Here is a 27,695-nt window from a genome sequence, read left to right on the forward strand (position 1 = left end):
AAGCAGGAAAACGCATTCCAGTTGGCTTGCGGGATTAAAAAAAAAAATCCAGTGGAGACAGCGAAGGAGCGGAGGAGGCGAGGCGGAGGGGACGAGGAGGCCATGATGCCGCCGGCGCTGCTAGGCTTACCGCGCTCCTCGTCGCCGTCGGTATCCTCTTCCCCTCTCCGCCACGGCCGCCGATCCGCCGTCCAGCGCCACCGCTCGCCGTTCCCCTCCAAACCCGCCGCAGGTCCTTGCCCCCACTCTCCCCTCCGATTGAAATCCTCTGTACGGTTCGGGCACTGGGTCATCAGGATACGCCGAACCCAGTCAATTTTGCACCATATATGATTTTTTTTTTTTTGCGAATTCACCATATATGATTCGGCATGCGTAATTCTGTACTTGTGTATCCTGAACGAGAATGGAAGCGTAGTAGGTCGGCCCCAATTGGGCATTTGGCTCTGCCGTGTGGCCATTACCAAGCCCCTGTCACACGCCAAATGAGCCTAATTCGAGAACTGAATCCAGTAGTTTCCCCATTTAGCATGCTATTTATTGTTGAACGCAAGTTATGTTTTTGTCTGGTGCATTTTTGTCTGTGAACACCACTGCACGGCGCCAGCTTGCTGTTCTGTTGCCATCTCCCTTCACGTATCTGGCACCCCTGCTTATTGACAGGAATACATGCTTGCTTATTTACAGGAGTATGCTATGCCAGCCAAGCGGTCGAACTGCTGCCGTCTCTGTACCCGGGGACGGGCATCGTCGTTCGAGATGCACGGCTGGAGGACTGCTGGGAAGTTGCAGACACTCACTGCGGCTCCTTCTTCCCGGGCTACAAGTTCCCGTTAGACCTCGTTCTCCGGCTCGACCGTTACATCGCGCTCCTATCCGGTTTCGCGGTTCCACCTGGCTGCACGAGGACGTGCCTTGTTGCGGTGAACCCTGCTGCAGTTAACGGCGCAATCAGTATCGAGTGTGGAGATCTGACGGATGCAGAGTTTCATGGGAAATATGGTGTCAGTAAAGGCTCCATTGCTGGTATTCTCACGGTCGACACGGTGGCGGACTACCTTCCAAGACGGGGACCTCTCAAGCAGAGAAGGTACATCGCTATTTGCTTTAAACTTAAATACGCAAGTTTTTTCCAGTTTCTAGATGCTAGAATCGTTTAGGCATGTAGGTGCAACTATAAGCTATAAATGTTTCTAAGCACCCATATCATTGATGTCATTTGTTTATGCCTTGTAATACCAGTGTTCTCTTTACTTCTTCATGGCTTACCTATTGTTTCTGTTCTACAAGGAGATGTGGGTATAATCACAGTTTCTATAGCTATTTTAGATGCTAAATGTTTTTAGACATGTGGGTGCATCATCCTGTGTCTGATAGCTATTTGCTCCTACCTTGTTGTCTTGACATTGATATGCACTACATTTGATATCCTCGACTTAAGCCAGCAGTCATGCTGTTAACATAACCTGTCATGGAATACCAATATAATATTATAGTCAAGAATTGGCACAATTAAAGGTGATAAACAACTACACATTCTACTCTTGTTACCTAGTTCTCTAAATCTCCATGGGAAGCCGAAAACAGAAGTGGGGTGTCCTTAGGTAACTACAGATGTAAGGAAATACCTGAGAAAATATTAGAGTTACCAGAAGTGAAAAACTAGTTCTGCAGTCTATGGAAAGCCAGCCGGCCGAACCAAAACTTAACCGTCAAATCTTTTTTTAGCTTAGCTGGTTGTGGCAGATGATTAGAAGCATAGGAGATAACAATAAGCAAGTTGCTAAGAATAAAATGTGTACTATTTTTCTTCCCCAAAATAGAAACAGGCTGGGGAGCTGATATTAGGGATTTTATTCAAAACTGATGGAAGTAAGGTTTTCTATATCTCTTGAGGAAGATTTGTAAAAGCTCCTTGCCTCAAATAATGGCTCAGGGTAACAATTTTCTTTCAAGCACTGGAGACAAGGAAAATTTTACTCAAACTAAAAAAAGTCAAGATATCTAAAATATTTACCTCAAACTAAAAGTAGTTCCTTGCATTTAAGCCGCCTTTGTAGCTGCATTTCAAGAACTAAAAAGGTTGAACGCAAATATTAGAACCAAGGTAGTAAATCGTACTGATTCTAGTCCAACTTGGAAAGCAAAGTCTAACATCCTCAAGTCATGGTATATTAAATGTGCATGTAACTGTTTCTCCAAAACATTTTGAAAAATAATTCATCAACTCAATCTTTTGAGAGTGCCTCTCCCCTGTGGCATTTTTTTTTCTTATTCTGCCATGCTACCAGCAAGAGTGGACAAACTTGGTGTTGCCATGTTGCTATTTTGATAGTGCATGTCATATAGCTTTGCAAAAGGAAGTATCACGTCATTGTCTCACTGCATCAGTCTTCTAAGAATACTGGTCATATATTTTATCAATCGCATACCATACAATTATAAGCATGATTACTTAGAATGTTCTGTGACCTGTGTTTCAGGATTGCATATTCAATTTAGTCACAGGTTATAAGATAACAGGATTTACGCCTCATTGCACTATGGCATGATAGTAATGCGTAATCAACTAATCTTGTAGCCTTTTTTCTAATTATGATGACTCATGTAATTCTCGATTATATAATGCATTTTAGTTTCTAAAAAATAAATTGTTGTTCTATCTTTATGCGTAGTTTCTCTGCTTCCTTTTATAGTTATATATTGATGTGGGATCTGGGGACCCCATTACTTTTTCCTTTTTGTTTGTGTCTATCTTCTTGTGCTTGACTAGAACCAAAAGTTTATAGTCATCTAGTGTACCTACACCATGAACATAGAATTCTCAGTTGAATGTTATAGTTTCAGATGACTATTCTCTTCAGCACAAACAAACCATAGTTCGAAACGAATCCAAACCCATAAAATTGTGCTTTAACTTGTACAAGATGAAAAACATCATCACGAGTATAAGATTCCAGTACTCAAACTATGTGGATGCATTTGAATAAAATGCAATACCCAGCAAATTTAGTGGCAAGTGTATTATTATCACAAAAGGCCAGTGTCGTCAAATTTAGCGGCCGTGCAGTCCCCTTGTCGGTCGCCAATTCTTTTCCCACCAGCATCTGCGCTTAGTGACGTTGCTATCAGAGCGTCACCAACACCTGGTGAGCTGTGCCGCAAACCCCAGTAGTCCCTTGTGTTTTGTAGCATATACTCCTGCCATGCCACCTACTGACGCTGGCTCACTCCTTTCCCTTTCTCTTATGCTTTTCCATTCCGTTAGCCAGCAGCAGCAATACTCCCTCCGTTCCAATGATTAAGGCTTACAAATTTAGTTAAAAGCCAACATCGTCTAAGTTTGACCGATGTTATAGAAAAAAGATAAACGATTACGATACCAAATAAATATTAGTAGATTCATTTTTAAAAAATAATAATATATTCGTTTCATGTTGTAGATGTTTATATTTTCTTTATATTTGGTAAAAATTTGCAAGATTTGACTTTTGACTAAATTTATAAGCCTTCATTCATCGAAACAGAGGTAGGCCTATGTTTTATGGTTAGTAGCTATTAGTATGTTTTTCTTTTTCACTAGGCTGCAAGATTAATTATTTATTTACCTTGCTTGCTCTACATTTTCCTATCCTATGATGACTATTGTGCATCAGTAAAATGTTTCACAAGTTGCTGTTTTTGTGGGGTCCAGCTGATTTTTTTCCACGGCACTGGTCCTACATGTCAGCACTGGCTGCAAATACAAAGTTAAATTAATTTGATGAATGTGATTTTGTTTCTTTCCATATCTCTGAGGCAATTACACAAACCTAAAGACAGGAAGATTCTTTTATTTCGTTATATGCGCTAACATAACCTAAGCAATAGATTAGTTGTTGGTCACTCGGTCCAGAACTATGAAGGTGGTGCACATGCAACCATCGTGATCCCATGTTTTCCAATTATTTTCTTTTTTTTCTCCTTTTCCTTTTAAATTTTCATACTATTTCTTTCTGGGTCTAGCATGTGATCCCAGATATGCCTTGACCAGCTTTTCATCACCTACTAGCCACCCACTTGGCTTTTATGGTATTCTCCCGGCCAATAATGATGCAACATAGGAGTATCTTAGAACATGCCATATTAAATGTGTATAGGACTACTCTCAAAACATTATTTTAATAATTCATCGACTCAATCTTTGGAGAGCGCCTCTCCCGTGTGATAAAAAAAATCTTATTCTGTCATACTAACAGCAGCAGTGTGGAAACTTAGCATTGCTGTGTTGCTCTTTCACAAGTGCATGTTGTAGCTTTGCAAAGGGATGTATCACATCATCTTTTCACTTCCTTAGGTTCCTGAGAATCCATCTGGTATAAACTCCTCAAGTGGCATAAATCTACTCAACATGACAACATGTTCTGTGATCTGTGTTCCAGGATTACGCTCATAGGTTATAAGACAATATGATTTACGCTCATTGCACTATGACATGGTAGTAATATGTAGTTGTGTACCTTTTTCTTTTTGTTTGTGTGTCTTTCCTTTTGTACTTGACTAGAACCAAAAGGCTATATGGTCATCTAGTGTGCCTATAGCATAACATAGAATGGCTAAGGTGAATGGTTATAGTTTCAGATGACCCTTCTGTTTACCGCAAATAAACAGAAGGGTTCGAATTGAACCCAAACCTGTAAAACTATGGGTTTACTTGTAGAAATGAAAAATATCAACACGAGTATAAGATGCAGTACCCAGCCAATTTAGTGGCAAGTGTATTAGCACAATATTGGTTCATTGCTGTTTATTTTAACAATTCATTGTAAAAAAGTGTTACATTTCGAAGCTCGATTGGGATAAGATGCAACAACTTGTGCAATATCACTTCTGATATTTTCAGAAAACAAAATATATAGAAAATTAACCAATAAAAAGAATAAACATTCATTTGAATCCTGATGTCTACCATATTTTGAGAATGCACAACTCAACATAACTATGTATCTAGTATAGGACACACTTTCTGCTCAATGAAAATAATATGCAAAACCCTGGGTGTTCTTTAAAATTATAGGGCAAGCTTCATGCATCTCTAGTGCAGCTTTTAATCTCACTGGAATACTATTCAACCTTGACAATCTTGTCCGACAGTAATATGTTTAGGTACTAACTAGATCATACTTCTCAATTTTCCTGGTTCTATCTAGTATCTATGTTTACTTTGTAGTCATGTTCTGTTGAGATGTCAATTTCCTAATATGTTCTACTTTATAGCTACTCCCTACCGATACGAAATGCAGGCTCTTTACCTGCATAAAGTTGGAGAAATATGAAATAATAGGCGGGACCATGTATATGCTTTGCTTCATCAAGAAAGTTTGAAGGAATGGGTCCTCTAGTCACATTCATCTGAGTATTGGACACAATTACCTGAGTCGACTCATTCTAAAATATTCCCTCAATAGGAAAACTTTCAGCCTGAAATTGGTTGTGCTAATTTTAGTCTGCATGAAGTACTCAGCATTGCAAAACCTTCTCCCGCAGATCATTCTGCATGAAGTGTTCTGAATATGTACATGCAGCAAGTAGTTTCTCCCTCTTGAAAGTCACCCAAGTTCCTTCCAAATATGTGCAGAACAGGTATTGCATACATAGCAAACGTCGCGGTTCGAAAGGAGGAACGTCGAAAAGGAATCGCTAAGATGCTCGTCGCGGAAGCTGAGGCACGAGCAAGGAGTTGGGGATGCCGGTCTGTGGCCTTGCACTGCGATGTAAGTAACCTTGCCGCGCTGCGGCTGTACAAAAGCCAAGGCTACAAAAGCATCCGTGTACCAGAAGATGCCAAGTGGCCGGCACCTAAGATAGCCGAAGGAGTGCAATACGACTTCATGATGAAGCTAGTGCCCAAGAATTAGGCTGTTACAGTTTCAGAGTATCAGACCACAAGAAATGAGACTTGTAGATACTACAGCAATGCTGTGTAGATGCTACAGAGCTGATATGTAGATACTTCAGAGGTACTACGGAGGTGCCCCAGCACGTCTCTTCTCATGTATAGCAGTTGATGTATAGTTCAGGGTACATATCATACATGTATATCATATAACAGCTACAGTATATTGTTTCAAAAAGATGTAAGGATGTCGTAGACTTCATTTCTTCAGATGAGCTGACCCAGAACTCGTGGCAAGTAGCCTGGGGAGCAACAGAAAAATCTTAGAGCTTCCATGCATCCCAGTTGTTGTCATGTACATAAGTTCCTTTGGTTTTCATCACAGAGTTTATTCAGTTATGCAGGGTGTTCTGTTTGCCTCTCATTCTAATGACTGACAAGATTGTTCCCAGATATGAATCACATATTTTTAAGTGAATGTTGTAGTCTCCCTGTGCTGATTCAGGTATGTGTCTCTGCTGCTCTGTAACTGCAGAAACTGTAAGGTACAATCCACATTATCTCGGTGAGCCGTACATCTTCGGTTCCTCATAACTTTCAACTTTTTTTCTTTCTGATGCAGCAATTCAAAACATGAACCCTAAAGGGTGCACCCTGGGACTGTTGCCTGTCAGCAGAGAGGGTGCCAGTACGCTAGGTGGCATAGTGGTCTCTTTATGATGTTCTTGACACCAACCAGGTACGCGCGTAACGGCCCCTTTTTTTCCTCTCAACTGTATGGTTGTTGGAGCATTGCTGATGATGTTCCTGTTGTGTAGAACCTTCTTGCGTGGCTGCAGCCGATCCCGTTCGAGGGGAGGAAATGGAGAGGAGATTTTGCTGTTGGGTGGGTGGGGTGGGGGAGATGGAACTGAAGAACATGTCACATGGGACGCATGCACGCACTGTCCTGGAAGGGAGAGGAGAAGAGAAGCTCATCTGAACTGATCATCATCTCCGCACCACACCACCAGCACAGCAGGTGAGGCGAGATCGTTGGATCTGTGCATAATGCATGTGATCTCAACGAATTCTAACGCTATTTATATGTGCCTTCCCTTTTGTTTGTGCCCGGCATTATGCAGTACACGTACCCTGGCTTCCAGATTCAGATCGGCCTCAACTTAACTTTCTCTTTAGGTTAGCGGAATAATGGTGCTCGCACATGCAGGGCAGATAGTGGCACCCGGGGTGAACAGAACGAAGTAGTTGTCCAGAAATAAAAGGTGAACAAAGAGTTACTGTACTATTTCCAATCCCTCAAAAAATAGTTATTTTCAAAGTTCGATGGGATTTTTCGATCATATTTTCAAGAATCGTCATGGCATCCACTGTACACATATATTATAAAAAATCATAACTTTTGAAGATTTTAGAATGTGTCGACTGGAATGGTGCCCACCAAAAATGCCCAACCGCACACTGCTCGTGCTGATTTTTGTGTTTTATTTGCTGGTCAATTTGCAAATTTTGATACAGTACAACACTTGTATACTCTGAGCCACGTACTTATATGTTCTGTTCAAGGCTGGTTGTAGCTAAAATAAAATAAAAATAGTTGGGCAATGTGGTTGGAGAGGGCAGTTTGACCGGGACCATTTGACATCTCTGAACTATGATCCGATGGAAATCCCGAGGCTAGAAAAATCTAGCAAAAGAAATATAACGCCAAACAATGTACTCCTAGTACTGTATCCTGGAGTATTGCTTAAGTCACCGACGATCCCCGGTTCCGTGTACGGGCAGCAGGCGGTGCGGTCGCCGTGTCGGTGGCCGACGCTCCGCATGGGGAGACATCGGCATCAGCGCGTCACCACCAACAATACCTGGTGAGCTGTGCCGCAAAAACAAAAATGTAGCCCCCAGTAGTCGCCTATGTTGTTGTGTAGCATGTACTCCTGCCACCCCCCACATGAGCCGACCGACGCCCATACGCTATACCTCACTCTCCTTTCCCTTTCCTTTGTCTCCGCTTTCTCATGCTTTCCCATTCCGTGGCAACCTGAACTAGTATGCTTCCATGTTTTTCTTTCCGTTTCACTAGGCTACAGGATTGCTCGTTTGTTTTTCTTGGCCGACGTTTTATTGCTATGCATACCGTGCGTCAGTATGAAATGTTCTCATAGGTTACTGTTATGTATATATGGGGTTTTACCGACCTACATGTCAGTGCAGAGTGCAGTCAACAAGTAAATCAAATTCATGAAATACGAATTTGTTTTTGTATTTCTCCGATATACGATTAAACAAGCCTAAAGGCTGGAAGATTCTCCTTTTTTTTATACGCCCGAATAACCCAAGCAATAGATTATGAGCTGGAGTTGGACCCTCGGTCCAGAACTGGCGCGCGCACATGCAACAATCGTGATCCCATGTTTCCCGTTTTTTCTTTATTAATATTCTTTTATCTATGCTTTTCCTTTCCCATTTTCAAACCATTTCTTTTCCTTTCCGAGCATGCGATCCGAGATATGCCCTTGACCAGTTTTCATCACCTAATGGCCACCTACCTGCTACCAGTGCTCGGCTCTCATGGTACGTACTCTCCCGGCCAATAATGATGGTGCAACATAGGAGGGGTATCTTAGAAGCAATACCAACGAGAAAAATAGGAGTACATGCATCCACAAAGGTACAATGTGCATGCCCGATGCAAGTACTTGTTAACTAATTTAGTGTATATGATAATTAACTAACAAGGCTAGCTTAGCTTTGTTGGAGCATATGGAATTAGCTGAGAGCTCACCTACGTGATTAGCAAGTCGCAACGGCAGCCGTGACACCCCTAAACAAACACCACAAGCTAGCTAGCGTAGTGCGGTCCGACGTGGCGACGATGGCGACCGGTTGGCGGCTTGTGCCAGCTGGCAATGTGGCCAGTGGCACGTCGGATTCAGGGGGCGATGCCAGGTCAGTATTACAGGAGGTCCACCTCGCGAATTGATTAGTATTAAGCAGATAGTACCGCTGCTCAAGCTAGCCTAGGCAAATAGTCAGGTAACAACATAAGTATAAAGTAGGGTAGTAGTAGACTAGAACAGATGATTGTTTTATTTGCTTTGCGGGGAGCCGGGGATACAATTCAATGGAACCGGCGAAACTGAGCCGCTTCGTCGACCGATAAAGTAGTCGCAGATACAATTCAGAAAAATATACATTTAGAATGTTGTCAGCATAATATTTGCCATATCCATTTTCGCACAACAATAGTCGCGCGCGTCCTATGGATCAATTGATTTCGTTAACAACCGGAATGGCGAGATGTTAGCGGAAAGACCAGTACGTGGCAGCGAGTGATGACCTGTATTTAAAGACGGGGAAGCCGGGGTCTACAGTGGTAGCTGATGCTTAGCGCGCACGTCGCCGTCGATCGTCGGCAGCAGCCATCGTCCACCGATCGGAGCAAGCTGCTGCTAGCGTCCAAATCGCGCTACCTAACTGCCACGACCTTCGCTGAGCCGGAGCCATCAGAATATCAGACGAGCTCGCCGGAGGCACTTATCAGTCAATCAATCAATCGAGCTCGAATCCATTCTTGCGTCCGAGCTCAGTATTAGCACTGGAGTACAGCAGTTAGCTAGCAAGCACCTGCGCCTAACTTAATTTGGTCTCGTTGATTAATCGATTCGCCGGCCGTGAGAGCGAAGGGTCGAACCATCGGTATCTGCTTGGTAGCTATACGTACTTACTCCAAATTAATACATGTCGACACAGCATGTGTACTAATGTTTTGAGGATTATTATTTTTGGCTTTGCATTACTTGTATGTGGGTGGCGATCGATGACTGTTGCGTGGGGCCCCGGCCGGCATGATAGATATGCCTGCACGATATATTGCTCCAAGCGCCTGCCATTCGCTTCGACTGAAATTTTAGTATGATCGGGCTCGAAACGAGTTTTGACGCTGACACGCTCGCTGGTGGTGTTGTACTGCACCCGATTAATACGTGCGGGCAACCGAATCGAGTTAGAGTCACTTGCAAGAACTTTAGCAGTTCAGCCGAACTAGGAAATTTTTGGAAGATACTCCTTCTGTTCCATAATAGTTATCGCTGATTTAGCTGTATCTAGATATAAATCTGTGATCGACAACTAATTAATATGGAGCGTAGAGTGTATTACAAGTTACAACCCAGGCCTAAACTATCAATTTTGGTTATGAAAGAAAATTACCGAATGAAGTGTAATGTTTATGCGGAGAAATTACAAAAGAGAGAAGGAAAAGAAAAATGATTTGATCAATTCATTTTCGTTCTAAGGGAAATCCCTGATCCCGGCTACCACCGACTACTAAGGGGCGACCCTAGCTGGCGGTCGTTCGCTCAAAGCTTACTTAGCGATCACTTTCAGACAGCTTTTTTGGGTTACGTGAGCAAACCTCTTTCTTCTCCTTTCTCTTACTCATGTTCACGTTAAAACTTATCAAATTCGAAATTTTAAAATGTTTTATCTCTCAAACAACAACTCCGATTTAAGATCCGTTTTAACAATCAAATCCGTCTCGACGAGATCTTCAAAACTAGCACCCATGTTAATATGTTTCGACAAACTTATTTTCCGGCTAAAAGTTATCAACCCTCTCTATTTGAATAATCAACCCCTCCGTACTTGAGTGATCAACGGTAAATGTATAAAATTATCAACCTGGTGCATGCTATTGAGAAAAAGTTCTGCATGCATGCACAAATAGACGAATCTGCTGATGTCAGCGGAATCTTTTCCAAATTTGTAAATTTAAAACGTTTTAACTTTCAAACGATAACTTCAAATTAAGATTCGCTTTCACCAATAAATCCGTCTCGACGAGATCTTCAAAACTAGCACCCATGTTGATATGTTTCGAGAAACTTTTTTTTGAGCTAAAAGTTATCAACCCTCTCTGTTTGAATAATCAACCCCTCCGTACTTAAGTGATCAAAGGTGAATGTATAAAATTATCAACCTCGTATGTGCTATTGAGGAAAAATTAAATGCATCCACAAAAAGACGAATCTGCTGATGTCAGCGGAATGTTTCCCAAATTTGAAAATTCAAAACGTTTTAACTTTCAAACGATAACTCTAAATTAAGATTCGCTTTCACCAATAAATCCGTCTCGACGAGATCTTCAAAACTAGCACCCATGTTAATATGTTTCGACAAACTTTTTTTCTGGCTAAAAGTTATCAGCTCTCTCTATTTGAATAATCAGCCCCTCCGTACTTGAGTGATCAACCATAAATGTATAAAATTATCAACCCTAAAGTTAATTTTATTTTAAATATTTTAGCGAATCTTTTTTAGTTTAGAAGCTATCAACCCGTTGTCCTGTTATTTATCAACAGTAAAAATAAATAACTACCAACCCTAAAAATCTAACTTCATTTCGAATATTTTGGCGACTCTTTTTAGTTTACCAGTTATCAACCCAGTGCCCCGTTATTTATCAATGGTAATTATAAATAACTACCAACTCTAAAAAGTATTTCATTTAGAATATTTTAGCGAACATTTTTTATTTTACAAGCTATCAACCTAGTGCCTCGTTATTTACCAACGGTAAATATAAATAAATAATAACCCTAAAAAATATTTCATTTAGAATATTTTAGCGATTCTCTTTTAGTTTACAAGCTATCAACCCGGTGACCCGCTATTTATCAATGGTAAATATAAATAAATATCAACCCTTAAAATTTAATTTAATTTAAAACATGTAGCGACTCTATTTTTGTTTACAAGTTATCAACCCGGTGCTCCGTTATTTATCAACGGTAAATACAAAAACCCAGCGACTCTAAAAAGTAAATTTCATTTAAAATATTTTAGCAATTTCTGTTAGCTTACAACTTAAAACAAAGATTTAATTTGAGTAGCAAGTGGTAGTTCATTTGAGTTGCAAGTGGATCTTCCCACCCGTTATTTTCCCCCTTAAAAACCACTGGCCCGAAAAAGGGAATTATAAAAATTAATCCAAAAAACATGAAATCCCGTACGAAATAACAACATAAAGGGAATTGCAAAAAAAAATTGTCAAAAGGGAATTGCAAATAAAGAGAATTGAAAGTATGCGTCGTGCTGAAAAAAAAGAGCGAGATGCTCTGTGCATGCATGCAGCAACTTGTGAGAGCTAGCCTCATGCTAAAAAGTTGGCTTATTAAATGCAGGCCCATGAGATACTTTATGCATGCATGCAGTGTGAACACTCTTGGCTATATGCAACTTGCAAGTGGGAACGTGAGCTATTAGTGTGAACACAAAGCTACATGTGAACGTAATTAAACACTAAAAGACAAAAAGGGAATTGATTTCGCGCATGGCGCGAGCGCTGCCGCGCCAAGGAAAATGATCGCTCCAACAATCGATTGCCAGGAAGGGGATTCGACTACTAAGATGAGTTTGTCCACAAAATACACATGAAGCTAAGCATATAATGTGATATATGGTCGACCAGGGCTGCAAACTAGTCAAGTCAAGCGAGTTGGACTATGCTTAAGTTAGCTCATACTAAAATTCGAGCTGACCTGAACTGAGTCAAGTTACAAAAATTGGCTCATGCTCAACTTGTAACGATCTCGATCGAGCTACTTTCAAAAAAATAAAAATAAAAAATCAATATTTTTTTATAAAGGAGGAACAAAATTCTCATCCACAAAATGTTGATGGAAGAAATTAACCTTCTTGTATTTTCTTAATTAAATCCCATTCATGGTAGAAGGAATAAATCACATCCACAACATATAAGATATTAAACTATCATAGTCCCTCGACCCAGAAAAAAATGTCGCATGACATCCTTTTCGAGACAGGATCCTTTAACATATACTATAAATATTCGGTAATGCACTTTTGATCTCGGAGCCCGTTACCCATGAATAAAAATCCAAAATGTTAATTTTTTTAGAATAACTTTGCATGATTATCTCAACATTCCATGTGTGCATGATGAAGTTTCGCGAAAGGCAACATTTTCAGTTGCTTGTGTAAAAAAAAATGTCTCGTGAGAAGCCTTATTTTAGGACCAAATTTTGTCATTTTGCAATGGACACAAAAAAAGTCGGTTTTTCTTGAACCAGCTTTCTAAGCACACAGGATATTGATATCTACATGCTACATTTTGTAGAAAAAATATTTGAACTTTTATATTAGAATGCAGGTTAAATAAATGGAGCATATGCACCAGATAGCCAAAACGCAAAACAAGGCCCGGAGTGACAAAAGCAAACGAGAACATATCTAGTGATATCACACCTTATTTGATACCATGATACCACTTTTCAAAATCCAAATTTTAAATGTTCAAAAAATTAAAACCAAAATTTTGGGTGTTCGTAAGATGCGTGTCTATACATGCCCAGTAACATTCGTAACCAAATTCAAAATAGAGAAAAAAAAAGAGAAATTAAGCATAAATAGTGTCACATAAAGACAAAAACACAAATGGCACTATTCACATAGCATTTGTCTTTTTTGTTTCTCTTGGTGTATTTTAAATTTGGCTGTGAAAAATCTAGAGAATGTAAACACACATCTTGTCAACCACCACAAATTTATTTTAAATTTTTTAATACTTAGAATTCAAATTTTGTGAAACTCGATATCATGATATCATGTAAGGGGTGGTATCAGTGGATATTTTCCCAAAAGCAAACCGGGATGTGCAACAGTTCAAATCGTCCGTGATTGGCCCTGTCCTCACCGTCGCCGCAAAACAAGGCGTCGAGTCTACGCCGACGCGCGATCCCCGGCCGTGATTCATCTCCTCCGGCCATCCGGTCAACGGCCCGTTGGATTCACGATCGACGGCGGAGGGTGACGCGTATACGGTGGTCGCATCTCACATGGGGCTCCCCGCGCCCCGGCCGGCGTCACGTGCTGTGAGCCCTGCGTGCTGCCGCATCACTCGCTATATCTCGCTACTGATCACTGATCTGACTACTAATGTCGTGCGCGCATCCTGCTGGTGGAGCCCAGATGCAGCGACAGAGGCCAGACGATGATACTCAGCTCACTCGTATTGAATCATTGGATAATGGTACGATCGACACGAGTAAACAAGTGGTGTGGTCTGATCCGACCGAGAGTAGAAGAAGCGAATAATGCACGAGACGGGTAACATGCAAGATGCAGCGAGAGTGTAAAAAGGGTGGCCGCGTACTCGCGCCCACGTTGTGTCCATCCCCTCTTTCGTTTCCTGCTCTTGCCTTTCCCTCCGTAGCTACCTACTACTTCCTCTCTTCATGTTTAATCGACCACACATATACCCGCAAAACAAAACAAAAATCGACCACACATATGTATTGACATAAGCTCGCCCTGTGCATCATGTACACCACATGCATACAACAAATCAATCAAAGAAAACAAAGGGTAAAATTCCTTGCATATTTATTAATTCCAAGTCCTACTATTTTACCAAGTACACCAAAAAAAAATATAAGTGTGTCGATCAAACAAATAAATTAGGCTATTTCATGTGTGTTGTGATCAGTGATGTTACATCAGTACCAAGTGCTAAGTGAACATACGATGCAAGCTAATAATGCGACGATTAAAATTGGCCAGAAACGGACAATTAAATGAGCAGTTGAAAAATTCAGAGGACTAATGCCTCATAGATATTTTCTGTATTCTTGACTTTATATTTGGTAAATTGTTGCTATTTGGTCTACTTATTTGCACTTAAAATAGTCAATTATGTAATATCCAAGAAACTTTTCTCAAGAATAATTTATTCGAGAAACCTCTATTAGCTCTAGAGGTAACTAGTAATACTTAAGGAAGTTCATGAACAAGTACATACAGTTGAAGTTCATCCGAGTGTAAGAAGTTATCTTTGATGACATGTGATTTTACTCTCTTTTCTTCTTACCAATAAGAATACGATTTAACTATAGGGTTTTAAAAAGTAGTGTCTCAAGGAGACATCTAACATAATGTTGACTATAATACAATCTTCAAACTTAGTGAAACTACAATTTCCACAACCAATGTTAACGATACAAAATTTTAAAAATAGTTTACTGATTTTATTTTTTATAATGGATTGGTTAATTTATTAAAATATAATATAAATATGATAAAGACTAAGATCATTTGTTGAGAAGTATTTTGCAGCTATAAAAAGTTAAAAAAATCGGTATAAAGAAATAGAATAGTGGTAAGTTGATTAGCAATTGTTCAAAGATCAAACACAATATTTCTTAATCAGAGGGATCATACGCTTAAGTAAGTGATTTGATCTTGTCAAGCTTGTGTGAGAGGCGGCTGCTAAAAGGGGAAAATGGACGATGTAGCAAAGGTTGGGGGCGAGGATATTTATCAATGGCAATCATGAGAATATATGAATAAAAAGATGATTTCTGGAACTTCTGCTGCGGGTTGCCCAGCTGAGTGGAATACGGCCGTGCTATTGCCACGGGCTTGTTTATGTAACAAAATAACAATGTTTTCAGACAAGTATCACTTCTTTCTTCGATACTTAATGGACTTCTGGCCATTGTTTTGCATTATTTTTCTTATACCACCAGGGCCTTTATCTAGGGTCAATCTGCCATGTTGGGGAATATCCGGTAACACAGTAGAATAAGCAACAAATATTGCAAAAGTTCAAAAAAAACTAAAATCTAAAAACAAATAACTTTTGAAACTCTGCCGCAACCACGAGATGCCTACTACATATTGTTGTGGATGGTTTGTTTCACAAAAATTACGATAAATCATTAGTTATTTCTGCATCAATTTGCCCCAACGCTTCATTTCTGAAAACAAACGTGTTTCCTTCGGCAAATTGACGTCATTGTATAAGGCCCTGACCATAGGCCTATAACGAGAACAAATGATTTCTCCACGGGCAAGCGCTTAAAAACACCAAGGGTTGGTCCGAGCGTCAACTTGTCGTGGCTATTTGCTATGATACGATATCAAATTGCATTTATGAAACTAGTTCACTTGAAATACCAACCTGTTCAAGAACAATGGACAAAAATAATATATCCAAATAGATACAGTTTTGGTTTATCTCAGCCGAAGGTTAAGTTACCCATCTCTGCTACAACATTGTTCTCTTGTTCTGCCAGAGTCCAAACCGTCTTTTAAGATGGCCAGAATCCAAATCTCGGATCACTTCCTTCTGAAGCAATGCCTTTTCAGGAGGAAATTTTATAAGAGTGGTACCAAAACTTCTAACCAAATTAAGAACGAGAATGGACCTCTACAAAACATGAAGCTAAAGACTATTGGGGATCTGTATTGTTAAGAAGGGCCAGGCGGCCAGGCCGGGGTGTACGGTATCAGCTGTGGCTTTGCACCCATCGCCATCGGAGTAAGCGTCTAGCTAGCGTCCATATCGCGAGACCTAAGAGCATCCCCACTCGTTGGCGCTCCCCACGCCCAAATCCGGCGAAATTTTCGTCCGGATTGGAGGAAGATTTGGCGTGGGGAGGAGTAGTTTCCCAGTCGTGTGCTCCCCAAGCGGCGTTTCTCGGGGAAAAAGAGGATGGCTCGGGGAATCCGGACGAAAGAGGAGACACGTGGGCGTGGGCGGTTGGTTTAGCTTCATCCGGAGTCCCCGGGAGACCCCCGGGAAACCGAGGATGATATGGGGAGTCCGGACGAAAATAGGCTCAAATCCGGACCAAAACGAGGAACCGGGGGCCTGACTGGGCCGTTTTTCGCCGTTCGGATGAAAAAAAGTGGCCGTGGGGAGCTTGTGGGGAGACGAGTGGAGATGCTCTAACAAATTGAACGCCATGACCTTCGTCCGGCGAGCTCGATCGATGGCCGGTTGTAAACCAATCAGAGCAATAATGCATGTAAGTCAAAGTGATCTCACGGCCTGTGCACCTGCAACTAACTCTATATTCTACTCTAGTCCGCCGTGAAAGCGATGGACCAAAGTACCAAACCATCAGTGTCGATCGATCGGCTACCTATATACTCTGTCAGTCTGTCTATACATGCGTACGTACATAGCCCAATCTACAAAATAATGCCGAGTACATGGATGGAAGTTGGAAGCGTTGCTCGATACGAGAATAAGTACAGAAGAAATAAACATAGCAGAAAGTTTTTGTCTCTTTTGCCACTTTGCCTTACTTGTAAGGCAATGGTCGTCGTATGTATGCAGTACGTTGCTAGCGATGGATGCCTGCCCGTCGTGTAGGTCCTCGGCATGATGGGTGCATGCACGATAGCTCTGCATGCCACTCACTTCGCCTAATGTTTCTTTGTCAACATTGTTGGAGATACCTTTATTCCATGACCTAAAGATGTATGGAACTCTGGACTGGAAATAATATTAGCAACTATAGCAAACTTTACAGTTGCAGACTTTAATATATTCCCTTTATCGAAAAAAAAAGCAAACTTTACAGTTGCAGACTTACTAGTCCCATGACCTAATTATCCACCATAATAACCAAACAAAGTTGCTACAAAGTCTTATTTTGTGCTTCCCGCAAAAAAATGTGTTATTTTGTGTGGTCAGATAAGGAAAGTATAATCTGCTGTAATAATTCATTATTTGTGCGGAACATGGCATTGTTTGTGATATCGTGATTTATCATATCTCATGAGTCTATTATTCAAATAACATCTTCTCTGCATTCACATTCGGTGATATATGCATTGATATCTGTATTTGCCTAAAAATATGAAATATGGTCCAAGGGCATAACCTCTGTATGCTCGTTTTCCACCATGGTTAAGTCGAAATGAGTTGACCTCGTCTGCATCGCCATGATTATTGCACACTTGTACCCGGTGCATGCAAGTGGACTTGGTGTTAGTTTCAAGAATTCTGCAAGAGTTAGGCCATTTAATTATAAAGGATGGAGATGATTACATGTAGGTAAGTTTGTACACGCTCTAATTACGGTTGATATGGTGGCGGCTTAGGAAGCATCTACATTTAGATGATGAACAAAAATGACTAGATGATCAATCTAAGGTTTACGATGCCGGGGAAAAAGTTTTATGTGTAAATCTTTCCATGGCAGGGTTTATATGTGTGGCAAGAGGGTTCTGTACCTCCCATGGAAATAATTTTAGTTACGGTATTTGAAACAAAGATGCCATGGCAGAAAAGCGGTTGATGCAACATCACATATTGTTATTGTGGAGCTTTTTTCGATAAAGGGAATATATTAATATCAAAATGATACCAATTATACCCAGCCTCTGCAACAACGCACCACCCTAATGGCACTACAGATGCACACAGCCAAAAAAAGAAAAAGAAAACTAAGAAACAAAAGCCCCGTTACAGCATCTCGGGCCTAACAACAGCAATACATCCACCGCCAAGACAACACCTGAAATACAGACTCTTCAAAAACGACGCCTCCAAGAAGGGAACAGTGCTCTAACACCGTCGTCACCCGATCAGAGATCTTAGGTTTTCACCCTGAAGATAGTCCCCGCTCTCAAAACAATGCCTCCAACAAGGTCATTGCCACGCACAACTAGTTAAGGCCAGACCTTGGGTTTTCTTCCTGAAAGATAGAACTCTGAACTTCATATGTGTTGTCGCCCCCACTTTCATACCGTTGCTGTGAAGCCCGGAACACCAAGAAAGTCTCTCAACAGCGCGCAGACTTGAACCTCCCTTAGCTAGTCCTCCCCTCTGGCCTTCATGAAATTCTCTTCTTCTGACTTTCATCATGGATCCATAGTCACTTGATGTCAACACAAAAAAAGAGCTTCACGCCACTCCCTCCAGAACCAAACGGTCGGAATAAAAGCATGGTGCGCACGACCGAATACCACCGATCCAGCAAACTCCAGGCAAAAAGCACTGTTACATTCGCCGGCGGAGCCTTCCGGAACTCAACACACCGGCCAAATCACGAGTCCAGGCCTCCGGTAGGTCTTCCTCTTCACGTAAGAGAGGCCCTAGGACCGCCGCCTTTATACAGGTCGGACCCCCACGTCGGCGACCATCCCGGGCTAGCCACTCCAACCCTCCACCGGTGACACCGACACCCGCTTCCAAGCTCCTCCATCACGCCGCCAGAATGCGGTGATATATCGATAGATCCACCACCACCAACCGCAGGCCGACCCTCTTCGGCGAAGAAGAGGGCCACCTCCACCGTCGTACCCCAGGCTGCTGCCCCGGGCGACCTCGTGTCGCGGGAGAAGCCCGAGATCGCCTCCACACATGGACGAGAGGCGGGGGGAAGGTGGCGCAGATCATGGCCTGGCCGCTGCCCGCCACCAGCCCCTCCGGCATGCTGCGGTGAAGATCCGGCGGAAGGCAAGGGGTTGCCGCGTCTGGCCGGCGCGCAGAGGTCTGCCACCGCCGCCGCCCATCACCAAGTCCGATCGGCCGCCGCGAGCATTGAGGGATCGCGGTCGCCGTCCCAACACGGCAACGAGTAGAGGCCGCCGCCGCCGCGCCCCGCGGCTTTTGCCCGGCGGCGCTACCGGCAGCGGCGGCGGGGAGCGTTTAGGGTTTGGGAGGGGTGCGGGGGGAGTGGTGCCTGTTATTGTGGAGCTAGTAGAACTTTTCTTGTGATTTCTCTTATTTAATGTTTCGACCTAGAAACATGCCTAGACATTCGCTCTTGCATAAGAGTTCACAATTTTCTCTCTCTCTCCTCCCAATAGACAAAGGTGTCATGTAAGTAGTTTTATAGCATACTGTTATACTTGCTCTGAGCTGGTGTTTGGTGTAGGGCGTGGTACTGTGGTAGGCCACCGGTGCTCCCATTTTCTAGTTTTGGGTTCCCTAGGGTTTGCCTCTATTCCGCTCCTCCTGCTTTGTCGGTGACAAGGCAAGAAGGTCATGATTAACCAGAACTTGATCGGAGACAGGGTTTGGTATGCACAGACACATGTGTGACCAGCCCGGGCAAGTGTGTTTGGCTTAGACACGACGTGGCCAAGGCGTAGCATGGCTCGTCACAGCATGCACAACACGGTCCAGCATAGAATGAGTCAGCTCGCGTGATTTTCGTGTCCATGTAGCAAGCATGATGGTCCAATAGGTTTTTATCCCCTTCTACAAAACAATTTTCATGTGGTAAAGAGAAATATCTTGTTCTTTCTTCTTCTAGCACCAGCTTCAGCCATAAACATATGAAATATCAGTTTCAAATAATATTTTATTTAGATATTTGGAAAAACTTAGGATCTTCTTACTTATATATCTTGCACAACTCAAACTCCAAGGTATTTTTGATTTCCTTGCAATTTACGCTTAAACCACTAGCCATATCTAATACATATATCTAGAAGGCCATTTTGAGCTCTTATATATATACCTTAAAATTAAGTTGTAGAGCATCCAAAACCTCCGTTCAACACCCAATCGTATTATTCAATCTGTGCATAACAAATTGGGAGCAAATGCATAAATATCTTATTACGAAAATGACATTAATCACAAATAATCACAATTCACTTGTAGGATAACTATTTACAAGACACTATAAGTAAGTGCCTATAAGTATTAGTAATATCTGATTAAGAGGATAGCATATGCCGGAATCAATGTATGAAAAGTGCGTACTTAGGCTAATAGTTATTAACAAGTCATATCAAAAGTATATAAAAGGCTTGTACCATGCACATAAAAGTGAGGTTACACTATCTAATTAATTGGTTAATTGTGTGTGTGGTTATTTCGCAAAAATAGTTATTGCACTCATATATTACCATTCGATTATGTTGTAATGAACACATGTTAGCACGATAATAAACACAACTTATCAAACTCTAAACAAATAACAATGAGTTAATTTATTTTCTTTTAGGTTTCTTAATAAGTATAAACATATTGGTTGTTACACTTCCAAACTACGATCTCGACGCGGCTGCATCAAGAGCCACAAAAAATAGAAAGAGGGTCAGTTGTCATTGGTACCAAAAGCCCTTGGCATATTAGAAACACGGTACAGTGCATTTGGTCTTATAACATCAAGCACTTGAATTATATGATAACTGAATCTGTACCATCGAGTTCAACCCAGGATGTGCTGCAAATGTCTGGATACCTCGTACTTTCTTGATACAAAATATTCTTCATGTAAAACTAAAATAGTTTCATTGTGTTACGTGTCACATTCAACATGTAACTGTACCACCGTAATTTATCTAAATCACATATTGTGTGTTTTGCCGTTCAAAGATTTGTAATCACAACCTTGTATTGTATCGAAATTGGCCATTGTCGAATTATGAAATTGGATTAGAATATCCATCCTTGGTTCAATAGTTTCAATAAAAGAAACTTGGAGAGTTTCCTAAAAAATGGTTGAGTTTCTTAAATTTTTATTGGTGTTTCATAATTGTCTTGGTGGAGTTCTGGAATTTCAAAAACCCAGAAAGTATGTGGGTTACTTCTGAACTAAAAAAAACTAGGAAAGTTTTGGAAAGAAGTCCACATAACCCCCCTAAGTATTGTGTTTGGGACACTAACCCCCCCTAACTATTAAATGGGACAAATCACCCCCCTAACTATGAAATACCGGGCAACTTACCCCCTCCAACCCCTCAAAACCGGATTTAGCTGTTTTGAGAGCTGTTTGGTCCACGTGGACAGTGGTTTTGAGAGCATAGCGACACCAAAATCCCGCCGCTCTGCCCGCTGTTGCGCCGCCGCTCTGCCTGTCCCGCGCCGCTGCTGCGCCGCGTTCCAGTCGATCTTGCCGAGCTCAGAGAGGTTGCATCGACCGCGGCCGTCCCCGATTCAGTGAGATTGGAGCTGCTCCCCAATTCGTTCCCGATTGAAGAGAAATCAGAGAGGGTGGAGATCCTCCCGACTCGAGCAGATGCGCGTCCGCCGTCGCTCTGACCTCGATTGATCAGATCAGCAGAGAGGGTGGAGCTTCGAGCGATCGCTGCTCCGTGGTGTTGTCCAGTGGGCTCCAGCGATTGGAGGAAGCTTGTACTGAAGCTTCAGCGATCGATGCAAGGTTCCATATTGACAAACAAAGCACATCGCTTTGAGCTCTCATTTGCTGAAACAGAAATGGACGTAGTAGCCCAGCTAACTGATTTCCCTAACTTATTCAGTACTGCATCATCTCTATTAGACGTAGCCCAGCTAACACTCACACGGGCAGCCTACATGTACTGAAGAAATATCAAAACAAAAGCCCAGCCTTTTCTGTCCAGCCGTCATCGAGTCCATCCTCCACACAAAGAGGGAAATGGGTAGCTCCTTCGGGGTGAAAAATTGAACAAACCTGCACTGATTCGAGAACCGACCTCGAGTCTTCAATTAGAGCTGCCGATCATCGGACTGGACCTCGCCTGCGTCGCCGGGAGAGAGGAGCAGCACGGTGGAGAGAGGAGCGGAACAGAGCGGCGCAGTGCGGGACAGAGGAGCGGAACAGAGCGGCGCAGTGCGGGACAGAGGAGCGGATCAGAACTCACCAAGACCATGCCTAACCCCCGATCATCGGATTTGACGTCTGCGCCGATGGAGAGAGAAGCGAAGCGCTTCAGAGAGAGGAGCAGCCCGGACTGCAGAGAGAGGAGCGGCACGGAGAGAGCAGAGCACACGGGTCGGGGGAGAGGACCAGAATAAACGGTTCTAGTATTTGGTTCGACCGGACCATGTGTGACCGGATCAAACAACTGTCAAAACAGCCAATCTCATCCCAAAACAGCCTAATCCAGATTGAGGGGGTGAGTTGCCCGGTATTCCATAGTTAGAGCAAGTACAATAAGGCTTAGTCAGTTGGCTATAAGGGTTTAAATATAATATATGTGCTTAGTTGGAGGAGAGAGAAGAGGAGAGAGAAGGGAGGTGGGCTACTATGCAATAGCCAGCTCTTGCACGTGCTCCTATGCACTTTGTGAGAGTGAAAGGTGGACCATATGTTTATAAAGTACTTCATTCTTATAGTCAACTATTGTACATATTAGCTATATGCTAACTACAAGTGACATGGCATCTTATTATAGCCAGCAATTGGCTATACTATTGGAATTGCTCTTAGGGGGTGATTTGTCCCATTTAATAGTTAGGGGGGTTTAATGTCCCAAACATAATACTTAGGGGGTTACGTGGACTTCTTTCGAAAGTTTTGTCTTTACTTCTGCAGCCCGCGTCCATCCCCTCCGGCTCTGCTCGTTGGTGATCCATGCGTGCTGCCGCACCACTCCCTCACTCACTCATTCTCACTAGTGCTGCTCACTGATGCGCGTATCCTGCTGGATGGGGCCTAGCCGCAGCTTGACAAGAGAATGGGTATCGAATATTTCTTCTGGGGCAACGGAGAATAATAGACGGGTCGTACGATCTACACGACGACGACGACTAAACAAGTCGGTGATCCGGCCAAAGACCAGAAGCGATCAAATCAGTTGGCAAGGCGCATGAGAGCGGGGTAACATGCAGCGAGCCAAGGGTGAGTGAAAGTGGCTGCGTACTCGCGCCCACGTTGTGCTGCGTGCGTAGCTCTCCCCTGTTTCGTTTTTCATGCATCTACATTTGCCTTTCCCTGTAGGTGATGGTTTGAGGATTCCATGGTCGCAACTTTTCTTGCACCCATCTCCTTTGCCTTTTCTTTCCCCTTTATTATCCATCCTGGAGCTGGAGGAGAGACCGCGTACGTACAGCTACGAATCGCCGGCTGTGAGCCAGCCGCGGTTTGCGGCACCGTCGCCCTGCACATGTGCTCTCCTATCCTTTCTTTTGCGCCGGTCGGTCGGTGTCGGTCGTGGCGTCCGGTTTTGGAAATGGTTCCCGGGTCAGCTGCCTGCCCCGCGCATCGGTAATATCAACGGCCCAGATTTGATCGGTAGTTTGAGTTTTTTTCGAGAGAAAAATGTGGTACTTTATTGATCAAATGACATCGTTAATACTTCTTCCTGGATCATCTCCGGGATCACACCGGCTGAAAGCAGATTACAAACTCAAGGCTCCGCGGAACGAGCCAATTTATATTCTACCACATTCAAATTACGAGCTAAATAAATTCAACAAACATGACTTGAAGTCTCGTTAGGGTTCTAATTAATATAACATAGGATTCCAAGCCGTTAGCCTTTTAACTTAATTTTTTTTCTTTTGCTTGTACTATGTTCTTTTTCTTCCCTGGTTTGTAAGTTTTCCTTGTAAGATGGTATCCCTATGGGTCTACTCTTTTGATGGTCGCGGTCTTATAATTTACAACGATTATGCTAATTCGCATCCGGGTGAGAATTAAGTTATAACTCAACCAACTTTAGGCACGACACGAGTAAGGTGCGATAGGGCTTGGCACAACGCGCATGGCACGGTCTGGCATAGAATGAGTCGGCTGACATGGTTTTTGTGCCCATGTAGCAAGCATGATGATCAAATACTACCTCCCTTCCGAAGAATATGGCTTACAAATTTAGTCAAAAGTCTTATGTTTGACCGAATGTAAAGAAGAAAATATAAACATATACAACATAAGACAAATGTATTATGAAAAAGTATTTTATGATGAATCTATTAGTATTGAATTTGGTAACATAAATTTCCAGAGTTTTGTTTATAACATTGGTCAAATTTAGAGGACGTTGATTTTTATCTAAATTTTACAAGCATTATTCATTTGAACGGAGGGGATAGGTTTCTATCCCCTTCCACAAAACAGTTCTTGTGTTGTAAAGAGAAATATCTTGTGTTTTTATCTGTTTCCAAAGAATATTAATATATATATATATGGAAATGGAACCACTTAGGCTCTTCTTACTTTATATCTTTAGCAACTCAAACTCCAATGTATTTTTGAATTCTTTGAAATTTACGCTTAAAACAATAGCCCTATATGACACATCTACCGGTTCTTGAATTCCATCTTAAGCTCTTATATATAGCTTATAGTTAAGTAGTAGAGCATCCAAACCCTTCTTAAACTCTCAATCCTACTTTTCTATCGATCCTATGTCATAAAAACATCACACGATACTAACATATTGAGAGCAAATGCAAAATTATTTTACTACAAAAATCATGTCAATCATAAATAACAACAATTCACTTGAAGAATAATTACTTAGAAAGTGGTATAAGTAAGAGCCTACAAATATTATTAAGTGAATGATAGGATAACATTTTTCTGAATTAGTGCATGACAATTGTGTACTTAGACCAAAAATTTACAAACGGGTCGGATCAAAAGTATGTAAAAGGCTTATACTATTGGACATGCACATAAAAGCAAGGTTACAATATCTCATTAGTTGATTAATTTAGTGTGTGGTTATTCCTCGAAAATGCATATCGCACTCATATATTACCATTCGATTATATTGGAATAAACACATGTTAGCATAATAATATGCCAAGCTTATTCAAATGTAATTTAAACAAATAATAATGAGTTGATTGAGTTTCTCTTAGTTTACTTAATAAGACTAAATATATGGGTTATTACCATTTCCAATTGCGAACTCAAATTTGATACAAGAAGAGGCACACAAAATTCGAGAGGATAAATTTGTTGGTATTGCAGTGAAAAGAGCCCTAATAATATTAGATAAACATGACATTACAATGTATATGCTAACATCAACCACTTGAATTACCTGATAACGCATGTATAGTTGAGTTCAGTTTAGAATGTGCTGCAAAAGTTTGTGTATCTCAAGTTTCTTGGTACAAAGGTATTCTTCATATGAAACCAAATCTTTTGCATTGTCTTGCAATGTGTCACATTCAACTTATAATAATATCACTGTAATTTATCTAAATCAACACATGTTTTTTTTTGGTTTGGTGACAAAATAATTGTAAAAGCAACCTTGTATTGTATCAAAATCCACCATGGTGAAACTATGAAATTAGTCTAGAACATCCATTCATGGTTTTAATAGTTTCGTAAAAAATCTAGTGGAGTTTCCTACATTTTTGGCCAAGTTTCATAAATATTCTAGTCAATATTTCATAACTATCCTAGTGGAGTTCCGAAATTTTTGAGAACAAGAAGTATTGAGTTACATTTGGACAAGTTCAAGATTGTAAATATGGAACCCCAACACCAACCTTTGGATTCATCGTGGATGGATGGATACCGTACCGTGCGAAATGGCTCGTGAATCACGAACATGCATGAGTGAGCTGACTCTTTTTATTTTGGCAACGAGAAAGAAACCTTGCTCGCTACACCCCATTCCGAAGAGATCATAATATTATTTCTTGAGAATCATGTTGACCTATCATGACGCTGAAATTCATGGCCTCAGGGTTCACGAGCTTTCTGAAAAGAGAAATACATCGACACACCCTCATGATATCCTGGCTGTAAATTAAAAAAATATGTGGTTGTACCGATGTCCAATCTCAATATCTTTACCACTGGTCCAATCCCTATGCGGCAAAAAGGCAATAAAAATAAATGGCAAATGTAGCTTTTGTTGCACAGACAACAAACACATATATAGGTTTTAAAATATTAAAACATCATGCATATGAATATTGAGTTAAAATTTGCCCGTCTAACAATACATACATTTTATGTGTTATTTTTTCTTAAATAAGGAAGTAAGCTCCAAAAGGCGTGCTAAACTTTCTAAAATTAGGCCGAATCAGGAGATGATCCACGGTTGAGATATGAGAGGAGACGCGACCGGGTTCAGAAAGTCCCAGTCCCCACCCCCACCCATTCAATCTGTAATCAACGGCTAGCATGGATTCGTTACAATCGTCCGTGAGTTGTCCCCGTTCCAGGCCTGCTGCCGCGCCACTCACTCACTCACTATACTCACTACTGCTTCTTAGAGCCCGTTTGATTCATAGGATAGGTAAATCATAGGAATAGAAAAAGTATAGTATTAGGATGTCATGGCTAGTTAAATCCTATACGAAGATGAGTTATATTTGATTGTGCCAAAGTAGTTTTTCCATAAGGTATGACCTAATGTTTTATTCATATAGGATTTGTACTACAAGATTCTTATAGAAATACTTCACATAGGAATATAGGATATGTTCATATGAATGCAGGAACATGCCACTAACACCGCAAAAGACATTTTAAAATGTCAAAACAAATGTAAATAAAATTTTCGCACGTACATATTAGCATTCTATGTGCACACGCCAAGTTTCGCGGACAATCGAATTTTTTGTGTCATGTGCAAAAAATATTAAGAAATGTCTTGTGAAGGATATTGTTAGCACATAATTATGTATTTTTTTATGGTATGATACAAATAATATTGGTTTTCCCTGAATCAACTTTGGAAGCACTTAGAACGTCGAGATGTAAGTCCTACATTTTTTGTCAGAATTTTTTAACATTTTAAAATTCATTTAAAACACATTTCAAAAATCATGAGCATATATATGCTCTCGAGTGCAAAAAAAAAACTTGTCTCACGATATGCCACTATAATATTTATCAGGTTCATCCTAATGTTAGAACAATATTACAATATCACAATCACCTCCCTCTTCATACATTGAACTTTTATTCAAGTTATTACTATGTAGAACAATAATGAATACTAGCATGCAATCCATGCCAAATTGAAAATAGTTGGCTTGGTTACTTCTCTCCCTCATTGTTTTGTGGTCCCAAAATAGGAACATGAAAGGCATATATTAGGACAAAACCCTTATAGAATTGTATATTCTAGGATTTATCAGTACTATATTGATTAGTATCCCTTCTACTTACTAAAATCATATGTCGAGAAAATGGGAAAAAATTAAAAGTAAAAAATGTATAGTACAAATAAATGAATAATAGAATGTTTTACCTCAACCTCACATCGGACAAAAACAAGACGATACAACATTAAATAGAATACCACAAAGTTAATTTCTACAATGTCGGTGACATTGTGCAAATAACATAAGGCATGTCACCAT

At 41.2% G+C, this 27,695-nt stretch overlaps 1 protein-coding gene across 1 annotated transcript; it reads left to right on the forward strand.

The window, feature by feature from the left end:
- The first annotated feature begins 29 nt into the window (after nucleotides 1-29).
- Nucleotides 30-6,145, forward strand: LOC127305476 (GCN5-related N-acetyltransferase 4, chloroplastic). Its single transcript, XM_051335891.2, has 3 exons — nucleotides 30-232; nucleotides 688-1,090; nucleotides 5,618-6,145. Exons 1-3 carry the CDS (start codon nucleotides 103-105, stop codon nucleotides 5,895-5,897), a joined length of 813 nt encoding a protein of 270 aa, XP_051191851.1. The 5' UTR covers nucleotides 30-102; the 3' UTR covers nucleotides 5,898-6,145.
- Nucleotides 6,146-27,695: the final 21,550 nt, after the last annotated feature.

The sequence above is a fragment of the Lolium perenne genome, chromosome 6, assembly GCF_019359855.2.
Source record: "Lolium perenne isolate Kyuss_39 chromosome 6, Kyuss_2.0, whole genome shotgun sequence".
Taxonomy (NCBI): Eukaryota; Viridiplantae; Streptophyta; class Magnoliopsida; order Poales; family Poaceae; genus Lolium; species Lolium perenne.

Coding starts and splice junctions, on each gene's coding strand:
- LOC127305476 (XM_051335891.2), top strand. CDS start 103: ATGATGCCGCCGGCGCTGCTAGGCTTACCGCGCTCCTCGTCGCCGTCG. Junction 233..687: donor CCCCTCCAAACCCGCCGCAG/GTCCTTGCCCCC, acceptor GCTTATTTACAG/GAGTATGCTATGCCAGCCAA. Junction 1,091..5,617: donor GGACCTCTCAAGCAGAGAAG/GTACATCGCTAT, acceptor AAATATGTGCAG/AACAGGTATTGCATACATAG.